The sequence below is a fragment of the Pteropus alecto genome, unplaced genomic scaffold (genome assembly GCF_000325575.1).
Source record: "Pteropus alecto unplaced genomic scaffold, ASM32557v1 scaffold113, whole genome shotgun sequence".
NCBI classification, from domain to species: Eukaryota; Metazoa; Chordata; class Mammalia; order Chiroptera; family Pteropodidae; genus Pteropus; species Pteropus alecto.
Window position 1 is genome coordinate 5,059,406 of NW_006433949.1, and position 11,605 is coordinate 5,071,010.

Sequence of the window (11,605 nt, forward strand, 5' to 3'; positions counted from 1 at the left end):
AGGAGGAGTTCTTGCTTGGTAAGTGGATATAATCCGCAAAGACATGAGAGAATTTATTAGAAGCCACTCGAGAGCCTTAGCTACCTTCTCCAGGGGGAAAAGGACGCACACAGATATCCGTAGAGAGCTTTTTTGTTTGTTTGTTTTCAGTCAGACTATGACTTCCATTTTTTTTGTCCCCCTTTCTTTTCCCCTTTAGTTGAAAACTACTAAAATGTCATTTTGTGACCTTGACTTTATATTAAAAAAACCCTCATCTTTATTTTATTCCTTTTCCCCATGTGATATTTGTTTAGGGTTCTATTCAGACAACTTTTTATTTAAAAAAAAAAAAAAAAGTCCAATTCCTAGAACATTTGGTTGAAATTTAAAATTTTGGCTTTATCTCTGTTTTTTTTGGTTGTTGTTGTTATTTTTTCTTTTCTTTTTTTTTTTTAGTTCCAAGATATATATATATTTTTTCAGGCCCATAGCCCCATTTCTGTTTCCCCCTTCCCCTTCCTTTATTTTTATTATTGTTTTAGCTTAAGGGGGCTTACACCCCACTCCCACCCCTTTCTATTAAGTTGTCTCTTTGGTTTGAGTTAATTCATTAGAAGTTAAATTTTGTATAATTTCCTTTTTCTTTGGTTTAATCTGAATCGCATGCTTTTTCTCTGCATGATACCTAAATCTTCCAGTTATCCTAGCAGGGGGTAAAAATAAAAAAACAAAAAAAACTCCTTTCTGTGGTATTCTTTCAGGAATTTGTGCTTTTGTTTTTTGGCGTCTCTTCTCTCCTTTCCTCTCTCTTTCCTTTCGTTACAGTGCATCATGACGGTAAACATTTCTTGGTTATTTAGACGCAGCCCACAGGCCCAGCGCTCAGCAGTGTCCAATGGGTGTTTTTACTTTCAGATCACTGGGTCGGGGTCTGCTGCTGACCTCTTTACCAAAACAGCCAGCCCGCTCACCACCTCCCGAGGACGCTCCCAGGAGTACGACTCAGGCAACGACACCTCTTCGCCACCCTCCACGCAAGTCGGCTCAGCCAGGTCACGGGGGCAGGAGAAAGGGAGCCCCAGTGGAGGCCTAAGCAAGAGCCGGGACCTCAACAGCGGCAACACCTCTGATTCAGGGAACTCCTTCACCACCTCCTCCCCCCAGAACAAGGGGACCATTTTGGAGAATCTCTCCCCCACCAGCAGGGGCAGAGAGTCAAGGTCAGTGCACCTGGGCGGGAGGAGGGGGGTCCTGCCTTAGCTCCACCACCTCAGCCATGCACCCTTACCCTGCACCACCAGCCAGGCCCCAACCCAGGAGTCTTTTATTTGCAAGAGAGAGAAAACTCAATTCGAACTGGCATAAGCTTTTAAAAAAATCCAAGGATATTCAGCTTCGGGTATAGCTGGATCCAGGGGCTCAAAAATACGTCATTGGGAATCTGTCTTTCCCATTCATCCCTCAGCTCTGCTTCCCCCTTCTACTGGCTTCATTCTCAAGCAGACCCAAAGCATTGACAAATATGCCATCCACTCCATCAGACTGGCTAGCAAATGAAAGGAAATTGCCTCTTTCCCCCAAATTTTAGCAAAATCTCGAGGATGATGCTCACTGGCTCTGCTTGGCCAAGCCTGGATCATTTACCAGCCCTGGACCAATTGCTCTGGCCCAAGGGATGCTGTGTTCTTGGCTAGAATTTGTCGTATGCCTCCATAAGGGCTAATGAGTAGAATCTTCCCATATAGACTAAAATTAGGGGAGGTCTGGTTCTCTGAAGGAAAAGCCAGGGTAGTGATGTCAGGAAGAGGGATAGAGGCTGGGCCAGAAAAAAACAGAAGTCAACTTTACCAATAATTTCAGGAGAAAGTCTAACATTAAATTCATTTTTAAGTCACTGTCATTTAAAAATATACCACAGTATTTACCCAAATGCATTGAAAATTTATGTGCATAGAAAACCCTGCACATGGAGATTTTCATAGCAATTTTATTCGTAATTGCCAAAATTGGGAAGCAACCAAGATGTCCTTCAGCAGGTGAATGGACAAATAAACTGTGGATCATCCAGACAATGGAATGTTATTCAGTGCTTTAAAAAAAAATTAACTATCAAGCCATGAAAAGACATGAAGAAACCTTAAATGCATATTACGAAGTGAAAGAAGCCAATCTGAAAAGGCTAAATACTGTAGGATTCCAACTATATGACATTCTGGAAAAGGCAAAACTGTGGAGACTGTGAAAAGATCAGCAGTTAGAGGGCGGTTAGCCGGGAGGGAGGGATGAACAGGCAGAGCATAGAGGGTTTTCAGGGCAATGAAGCTATTCTGTATAATATTACAATGGTGGGGACATATTATACATTTGTTCAAACCCACAGAATGGACAAGACCCAGAGTGAACCTTAATGTAAACTATGAACTCTGGGTAATGATGACATGTCAGCGTAGATTCCTTAGTTGTAACAAATGGCCCACCTGGTGAGGGATCTTGATAGTGGGGGAGGCTGCACGTGTGGGAGGCTATGTGTATATATATATATATATATATGTGCAGACATCTCACAGGACAATTTTAGCTATAGAGAGATCAAGCTATCGTAGAACATTGAGACTTCTCAACGTTTTTGACCATCTTAACACACTCGCTGGATGCAGTTTTCTTAAAGAAAATGCTTCCACGCACCCAGTTATGATAATGTCACAATAATAGCTACTAGGATTCACTGATCATTTACACTGTACCAGTTATTCAGCTACTTAACCCTCAACGGGTTACCAGGCGCTCTCTATATGCCAGAGACCGGTTTGGTGCTGGATATACAAAATGGTGTGGTCCTTCTCAAGAGCGCGTAACTAATGGGGTAGATGTAGAGATGCGGGAAGGGTAGGAAAAGATTTGCTGGTGCACTTGGCCATGCAGACAGAGGGTCTTCCTTCTTCTGGGGATGTTCACAGTGGCTGAGGTTTCAGAGAGATAGCCAAAGCCTTGGCGTGGAAGCAGTTCACAGCTTCTTCAAGGACAGAGCACCCTTTGTCTCCAACACATAGCTACTTCGGTCCTGGACAAACAGCCTGGCATCCACACACAGACCTGGCCCCTGGTTCGCCTGCCTCCATTCACATCCAAGCTTGGCTGGGAGCCAGAACTGGGTCAGAGCAAAGGTCAGTGTCTCCGAGAACAGGCAGTGTCATTCCCAGATGGGAGAGCGAGGGCATATGTCTACTGCTATACTGCTATTACGCAAGAAAAAAACTGAAAATAGCAATAACAACAACGATAATGGCAGCTAATATTTCTGGAGCCCTAATTATATGCTACATACTATGCCAAGTGCTTTCCATGAATAATCTTCCTTTACTCTTCACAAAACCTTTAAGGGATAGGTACTATTATAACTCCTTTGTAGCTGATGGGAAACTGAGGCTCAGAGTAGTGAAGAAACTCAGTTAACGAGGGCCAACACCCAGTTTCAAACCCAGATCTGTCCCTAGAACTGAAGCTAAACCCTGAGCAGCATCTAGCAGTTACCTGCTTAATTTGATCTATGTGGACAGCCACACTAAATAATTCAGACCCAGCCTTTCACTTTGAAATATAAATGATCTTTAAATCCATGGTTACTTATGTCATGTCAGCTCTGAGCGGAGGGCTGAGTGGAAGAGGCATCAGCTCTAATCAGAGGAACGTAGTCAGTGAAGGTAGGGGGCTGGCGAGGTGGCAGAGTCATAGGCTTCGAAGCTGGAGAGATCCAGGTTTGGTAATCTGGGTGACGTTGAGCAAATAACTAACCCCTCTGAGTCTTCTCTGTAAACTGGGGATGATCACAGTGCCAGTTTCATGAGGTTGTTGGGAAGACTAAATGAGATGATGCTTGGGAAGTGCCCAGGACACGAAGGGGCTCAAAATATTTATGCCACAGCTATTTGTGGATGACCGAGGACATATATATTGGACTTTGTCCTAGGCGCTGGGATACAGTATCCAGAGGAGACATGAGTCCTGTCCCCAAGGAGCTCAGTGTCTGGAGGAGGAAGAGACAATTATGAGACCAAGTGAGGTCTTATAGAGATGGAGGCTGTGGTAATAACACATTGGAGGTCACCCAACCACACCTAGGGGCGTGTCAAGGAAGGCTCCCCCGAAAAGGGGTGGTCACACTAAAGCCTGGACCATGAGTAGGAGCTGCCAGGTGGAGAGGGGAGGAAAGAGGGTTCGAGAAGTTGGAGCACCCTAAGGCCTGGAGACAAGGAACGGGGCTGTTCCAGGAGGAGCAAGTCATCTACTATGACTGGCGCCAAGACAGGAAGTGCCAAGAGTGGAGCCTGAAGTGTGAGCAGAGGCCGAGCCACAAGGAGCCTTTCAACCATATTAACATGACTTGAACTTGACCCTTGGCCCAGTCCAAATGAACATGTCCTGACTGAGAACCCAATAGGAGCCCAGCATGGGTCTAGGCAGCGTGGGAATACAAGACAGGACACTGTCGTTTGCAGTTTCCCAAACTTAATCCAAGTACGTGTCACCTTCTTGATTTTTACCCTACCTATGTACTATCCTTATTTACTTTAATAAACTCACTTTTTATATAAGGAAATTTCTAGTACTATCTTAAATAGAAAATTAGTATCACATGTCCTAAATAGAACACAACTGTAAAAATACATATGATTAAAACAGTGTATTGAATTCGAGTTATAGTTGCCTGCCTACGGCTCTGAGCCTGAGGTCTGCCCTCCTCTTTTTCGGAGACTGCAAGGGGTTTCATAGGTAGTAAAACCCCCAGGAGCACCGAACCCAGGCTTTCTTACTAATGTAATCGAAGGACTGGAAAAGACTCAGAAGGGAATAAATCTCCCAGCATGTGATTTGATGTGATTTACCATCACACCCGGCCCGACATCTCTACCCCTCCAACATCTGTGGCCTGGGAGGTCTTCCCAGAGGTAGCACGGGAACAGGTGGAAAGGGGGAAGGGAGGTGACTGTCAGCCTGAGACGCTCTCAGGCCAGCAGGCAGCCCAGTGCTAACAGATGCCCTCCCCTCCTGCAGGGGATTTCGGTCGCCGTGTCTGGAATGCACCGAGGTGAAGAAGTCCGGTTTGGTCCCATCCACAGCCCGGAGCTCCCCCATGAGAGGGTGCTCCCACAGCTCCTCCTATGCCAGCACCCGCTCCTCCAGCCACTCCTCCAGATCCCCAAACCCCAGGGCCTCCCCCAGGTATACCCGGAGCCGATCCACCTCCTCTGGGAAGAGGTGAGTGCAGTTTTGACCTTGGCTCTGCAGCACTTTCCTCCTTTGGGAGCTGTTAAGGTAAAAACAGAGATGTCCGTTGACCATGGGCGGGGAGGGGTCACACAGACTTGAGTTCGAATGCCTATTCGCCTGTTACTAGCTGATGGCCTTGGCCCTCAGTTAATCTCTCTGGGCCTCAGTTTCATCTGCAAAATGAAAACAACAATACCTACCCCGAAGGATTGTTCTGAGAACTATAAGGCACTTAGAGCAGTACTTGGAACATAATGAATATTAGTTATTCATTATCGTTGCGATTGGTATGTGTCTCATGCATGTGTCTCCCATCAGCTGGTGGGTTGGCTGGGGGGCTGGCTGGTTTGGATGACCCCAGCTGACTCATTTCTGCTCCATGGGGTCTCTCACCCTCCAGCAGGCTTGTCTGGGCATCTTCACATGGTGATGGCAGGGTTCCAAAAGAAAGCAGTAGTATATAAGGCCTCTTAAGGACAAGGCTTGGAATGGATGTGACTTCCTTTCTGCCATTCTATTGACCATGGCAAGTTACGAAGACCAATCCAGATGTAAGGGGTACTCCTCTTCGTGGGAGGAGCTGCAAAGTCACATTTCATGGGGTGTGGACACAAGAAAAAGAATTGTGCCTATTTTTACATTCTAACACTCAGTTACAATAGTAATGGGTAATTTCTTGATTTTCTCATGTGGAATAAGAACGTAGCAGAACGCACAGACACGAGATCTTGGGAATTGGAAGATTCCATCCAATCTAATCAACTCATGGCTTCATGGAGTCCAGCTTCCCTCTACAAACAGGAATTCCTCACGGCACCCCTACTGTTCCTCTTTTGCAAACATAGAATCAAAAAACAGTTGCTTACTTAGCTGGTTGCTTTAAGACCAGTTCATTCAGAAAAAACAAGACAGTCAATAGAAATATTCGACATGACAGAATGACATAAAAGAAGAATCAGAACAGAAAGGAAAATTAAGGAGAGAAATAAAATTAAGTCATGAGAAAGGTTAAATCCCAAAGGCATGTCCATTCTGCATAGTTGCTATGGAGGTAGGTTGCATGCAAATGTAACTCTGAGCTCCCTGGCAGACAAAGTAAAAAGAGAATTTGCTCCATTAATTGTGATATTAAGAAAAAAGATAAGAATTGAACGAGTTGCTCAGAAAAGCAGTTATTTCTGATTTGTAAGTCTATGAAAAATTATTCATATGGCTCCACAGAAAAAGAACACTATGTGGTGTAGTAGACAGAAATGCCTGACAACCTTTCAGAGTGCCCCAAAGCATGTTTCATCTTGACTCTTCCTTACGATGTCTCTCAATGCATAGCCAAAGAGCACATTGGCAAGAGCAAATTTTCCAGGGGCCATAGCCAGACACTGTCCCAGGGCACTGCAACTGAAGGAGCTAGTCCTCACCCACGCTCCTGACATCCCTGGACAGCATGTCAGAACAGAATCCCAGAGCAGGGTTTAAGGGGCACTGTTATTAAGACTGCCTAGGGAAGCAAGAAGGGACTAAAGAACATCTAGGTGATGACAAGGCAATTTCAAATCAAAAAGAATAGATGGGAAACTAGTGTTTCCGTGAAAGAAAGCTGGCGGGCAGAGCACGAGAGAGGATCCCCACGACCCATTCCTGGGCCCACAGCAGACACTGCTAATCCATCACAGCATTCTGGTCCACTGAACGCAAACACGGCCGTATAATCCTCTGTCAGCTCTGGCAGTCGCCACTAGTAGATCATAATCGGCATACATGAGATGACTATTATTTGAAAGCTTAACCTGAGGGAGATGAGTAAGAAGGGCAGATGTTCCAGGGAAGCTGGCAGGGAAACAAAGGCAGCTCTCTAGAAGTGGGAGGCATTAGCAGAGTGGGAAGAAGACTGGAAGTAGCGTAGAGGTTAGTAATTTGGATGTACGACAATATAGTCTAGCAGAGGTCAAGAGCACTTTGTAGCCAAATAGACCTGATAAGAGTTCAAATCCCTTACCAGGTGAATGACCTTGAGCGAATTACATCACTTCTTGGTGCCCATTTCCCCATCTGTACAACGGGATTGATAATAATACCCAACCCTAGGCAGGGCTGAGGACTAAATGAGATAATGCACAAAAAGCATTAGCTCAATGTCTGGCATAGGGTAAAATACATAATAAGATAATACAGATACATCATAGCTAACACTTCCTGTGAGCTGTCTCTGTGCCAATATGCTAAGTGATTTACCGTAATTTGCTCATTTAATTTACAATTCTATAGTGTAAGTACTATTATTACCCCCATTTTACAGAGGCCCAGAGAAGTGAAATCACTCGCCCAAGGTCACACAGCTAATAAGTGACCAAGATAGGAAGAATTCAGTGAAGAGGAAATTGTCAATATTATTATTATTAACCAACTGAAAGAGAGGATATTTCATTGTCCAGTAAGGGCCCGGTTCCTCCCCGACAAAGAAGAAGCTGAATAAAACGCTAGACACCTGGGACAACCCTGGTGGCGCTCGGCAGGCTCCTCAGGGGCTGTCTCCTCTCCTCCAGGTCCTACTCGCGCTCTCTCAGCTATTCCTCCAAGTCTGGCAAGAGGAGCCCGCCCAGCAGAAGTTCTCGATCCCGCCGCAGTCCCAGCTACTCCCGCTACAGCCCGGGCAGGTACCGGTCCCGCCCCTCGGTACTGGCTCCGCCCCCTCGGACTAGGCCCCGCCTCCCAGGCTCATCTCTGCGGAGCGCCCCCAAGCCCCGCCCCTACTCCTCTTAGCTCAAGCCCTGCCGGGGTAGGAAAAGGATAACTGAACATTCTTGTAGTTCCCTTTGTCTTAGCTGGAGTGGCAACGTGGCCTCAAATATATCCCTGCGTCCTAAGGTACCTACACGCCACACACCTCTGTGGCCACACCCCAAAATTCACATCCCCACCCTTCACACACCCCATACTCCCTCTCCTCCTACATTCACAGCAGCCAATTCAGGTCCCGGGTCACGTTCACAACCTCACCCCTGCAGCGCCGCACTCCTGTAATGCCCACCCTCAAAGGCTGACACCGCTGCATACGCCTGGCCCCGCCCCCAACAGTACTCAACCACGCAGTCTCCCCACAGCCTGGCACCTTCCCTCCTGCCTTCCCGGGGCCGGTGCTGACCCTGTCTCCTGCCCCAGTGGGGTGGAGGAGGGTGCGGAAGGCGAGCACGTGAGTGCTGCCCTCCCACACGCTCGCACAGTAAAGCCAGGCTAGCCCCAGCTGCCCAGTAACCCCTGCACCCCATCAGGGAGCGGGACCCCAAGTACAGTGAGAAGGACTCTCAGCAGCGGGAGCGGGAACGAGCGCGTCGGAGACGACGGTCCTACTCGCCCATGCGGAAGCGCCGGAGAGACTCGCCAAGCCACCTGGAGGCGCGGAGGATAACCAGGTGAGGCCCGGAGGATTCAGATTCGGCGCGTTCACCTTCGCCCTCATTCCTACTCCCTTCCCACCCGTTCAGGCCTCAGGCTCTCTCCATGTCTCCCGGGGTTGGATTTCAGGATTGTGGGAGCTCGGGGACCCCCCCCTCGTCCCCTCCCACACCCATTCCCAACCACTGAAATTTTCGGTTGGAAACCTCGGGGCAAGGCCTCAACCCAGACCACCCTGCGGGGCCTGCAAGGGCGGGACATGGAGGCGGGGCCTCGGATGGGTGGGGCGGGGCTAAGTGGGACGGCTGGGGAAATGAGCTGGGCCAGTCTGAGGAAATGAGTGCGGTCTAAGGGTGTGGCCAGAGTTTAGACTGGGAACTTGGGCCCGGGAGGCGGGGCTTGGGAAGAGACTGAGGTCCGGAGGTGGAGTCGGGCTGCATGTGCTCAGCCCCATATGCTCATATTCCAGGCTTAGACAGACCCATCTGCAATTAAACCCTGAACCAAGTGGGCAGAGGGCAAACAGGACTGTTTAAGTGCCAGAGGGACTTGGAGGTGGGTGAGGGGGAGAGCGCTGGATTTGCATTGGAATCCTGGCTGTGCCACTTTCGAGGTGGCATGGGAAAGTCTCTTCACCTCCCAGAACCTCAGTTCTCATCCATGAAATATTGGAGGAAATAACTCCTAGGAGTATCATGAGGCTGAAATGAAAGGAGACAAAGAGGTGTGAATGTGCTTTGTAAACTTAAACGCAGATCACTAGAACCCACAGTGTGTCATCTTATGGACTGAATGGTCAGCCTAGGTGGACAAGGGTTCCTGTAATAGGTAAGGTCTTAGAAGAGAAAAGCCCTAGAAGAGAAACCTGAGGTCTGAGTGGACACAAATTTCTCAGGCCTTGAAAGCTGAGAGGATGGCTGAGTGCTGCCCTAAACTGGCTTTGACAATCTGTAGGGCTTTTCTTCCTGACCCTCCATGGGTCAGCCACTCGGCCCTGAGAACGACAGGGAAGAGGCGGGAGGTGGTGTCCTGGCTGCCCAGTGCCTCCTCCCTGGAGATGGCCTGGAGGAGGAAAAAGAACTTGTGCCCCAAACAATAAGATGGGGTAATGGTGTCGGCTTCTCCCTGGCACACAGGACGGAACTCCTACACTCACTGCCTTGGATGTCCTTTTAGGGTCCCCTCACGGGAAGGCTGACATAAAGAGAGCGGCATTTCCAAAAGGCTTTCTGGTTTCCTTGGTCGACCCTAAATAGTCCATTTTGGTGAATCCCTTCAGTGTTTCCCAAACTTCAGTCACTTTTGTCTGCTTATTAAGTGTACTAGTGTTTACTTAATTTTCTTTAAATAGATTTGCCCTTTTTTAGAGGTCCATACATTTATTTCAAAAGGGAATTCGATACACTACAGTCAATGGAAAATCGGCCTCCCTCACCATAAATAGAAGGTTCTAGTAAAAGTAAAAATAACAAAACAAAAGTTCGTTAAAGTTTAGATGTAGATTCTGTTGCCAGCTGGAGGTTTGCTGTGTTAAAAAGTGAAATGATCACTTTTCGAGACTTGTCAGCGCTAGGTTGTGACCTTCTTGATGTTCTCAGTACTGCAAGGGAAGAATTTTTTCCTAAGGGACAGGGGAATGGAAGGACTCTGCTTTCCCCTGGGACAAGGCTGGCGCTCCCTGGGGTGCGGCTGGGAGGAGTCTGGCCTTCATACGCGCTCCCTCTGGTCTCTGCAGCGCCCGGAAACGCCCCATCCCCTACTACCGGCCCAGCCCCTCTTCCTCCAGCGGCCTCAGCAGCACCTCCTCCTGGTACAGCAGCAGCAGCAGCCGCTCGGCCAGCCGCAGCTACTCCCGCAGTCGGAGTCGCAGCCGCAGCCGCAGCCGGAGCCGGAGCCGGAGCAGGACCCGCACTAGCAGCAGCTCCAGCTCCCGCAGCCCCAGCCTGGGCTCCCGCAGCCGGAGTCGGAGTCGAAGCTACAGCTCGGCAGACAGCTACTCCAGCACGCGGCGCTAAGTGAGGGTCCGCCCTTGAGCCAGCAGCCTGCAGGGGAGCCCCTTTCACTCTGCCAGTCTCCCCCACTTCCTGCCCACCCTGCCTTCTCCTTGGTGACAGCCATTGAGGGCTCCTGGACCCTGTCCTTCCTGCTCTCCTGGGGAGGAGGAAAAGAGGGGAGGGGAGCTTCAGCCTCTATGTCAAGCTGCTAGGAGCCTCCACCAGCACCACCTTGGGGCTCACTTCAGGCCTGGGCATACGGGGAGAGCCACCCTCTGTTGGCACAAAAAAAAAAAAACCCTCAAGCTTTTGTCAGAAGCAAGGGGTCCATGACGCATAAGTTCAGGCCTGGCCAGGAAGGTACTGTAGAGGCGGTTCTGCTAACCCGCTGCTCACAGGATGCATGTGGGAGGCCAGTGGTGATTCATCGCACCTGCCCTCATTCTCCCGTCATGCAATCTCATGGCTGCACATATATGGACCCCCGACATGGGGTGCAGGGGAGGAAAGGAGACCAAGGGCAGTTCAGCTCCAGGAGAGAGGGTCAGGCCTTTCACCTCCCCAAACAGGGCAGAACAAAGGCTAGAAGGCTCTTGAGTCCTAGGAGAGGGGGCATATGTGAGTAGGGGACATGGACGTTTCGCTCGGTAGTAGGGTCCTCTGATCGTGAAGGTAGAAACAAAAAAGGCAGAGGTCGGCGCACTGCTCCCAGCATGTCGGCATGATCCGGTCAGCCGGTTCTAGCAACAGAGAGGCGACACGTGGCTTACACAAAATGCCTCTTGGCTCTTTATGGGGACCCTGCAACCTCACTGAGAAAGGACACAGTGGACAGTTAGGACACCTTGGTCTACAGCCCTACTTCCCAGATTTGCCTCAGCCCCACTAGCTGGCATCAACTTCATTCCACGGGACCATCTGCTGAGCATTCCCCAGTGCCATGGCCAGCTGCCAGTCCCCAGCGCCAG

The 11,605-nt window shown here is 49.1% G+C and overlaps 1 protein-coding gene across 1 annotated transcript in view; it reads left to right on the forward strand.

Moving 5' to 3' along the window:
* The window catches only part of SRRM4 (serine/arginine repetitive matrix 4), a 144,538-nt gene extending 133,880 nt beyond the window's left edge, over positions 1-10,658 (forward strand). Inside the window, exons 9-13 of the mRNA XM_006908600.1 lie at positions 898-1,202; positions 5,035-5,238; positions 7,794-7,904; positions 8,520-8,660; positions 10,379-10,658. Of these exons, the coding sequence (XP_006908662.1) occupies positions 898-1,202; positions 5,035-5,238; positions 7,794-7,904; positions 8,520-8,660; positions 10,379-10,658 (1,041 nt within the window). The remainder of the gene's footprint in view (positions 1-897; positions 1,203-5,034; positions 5,239-7,793; positions 7,905-8,519; positions 8,661-10,378) is intronic.
* The last annotated feature ends 947 nt before the right edge of the window (positions 10,659-11,605 follow it).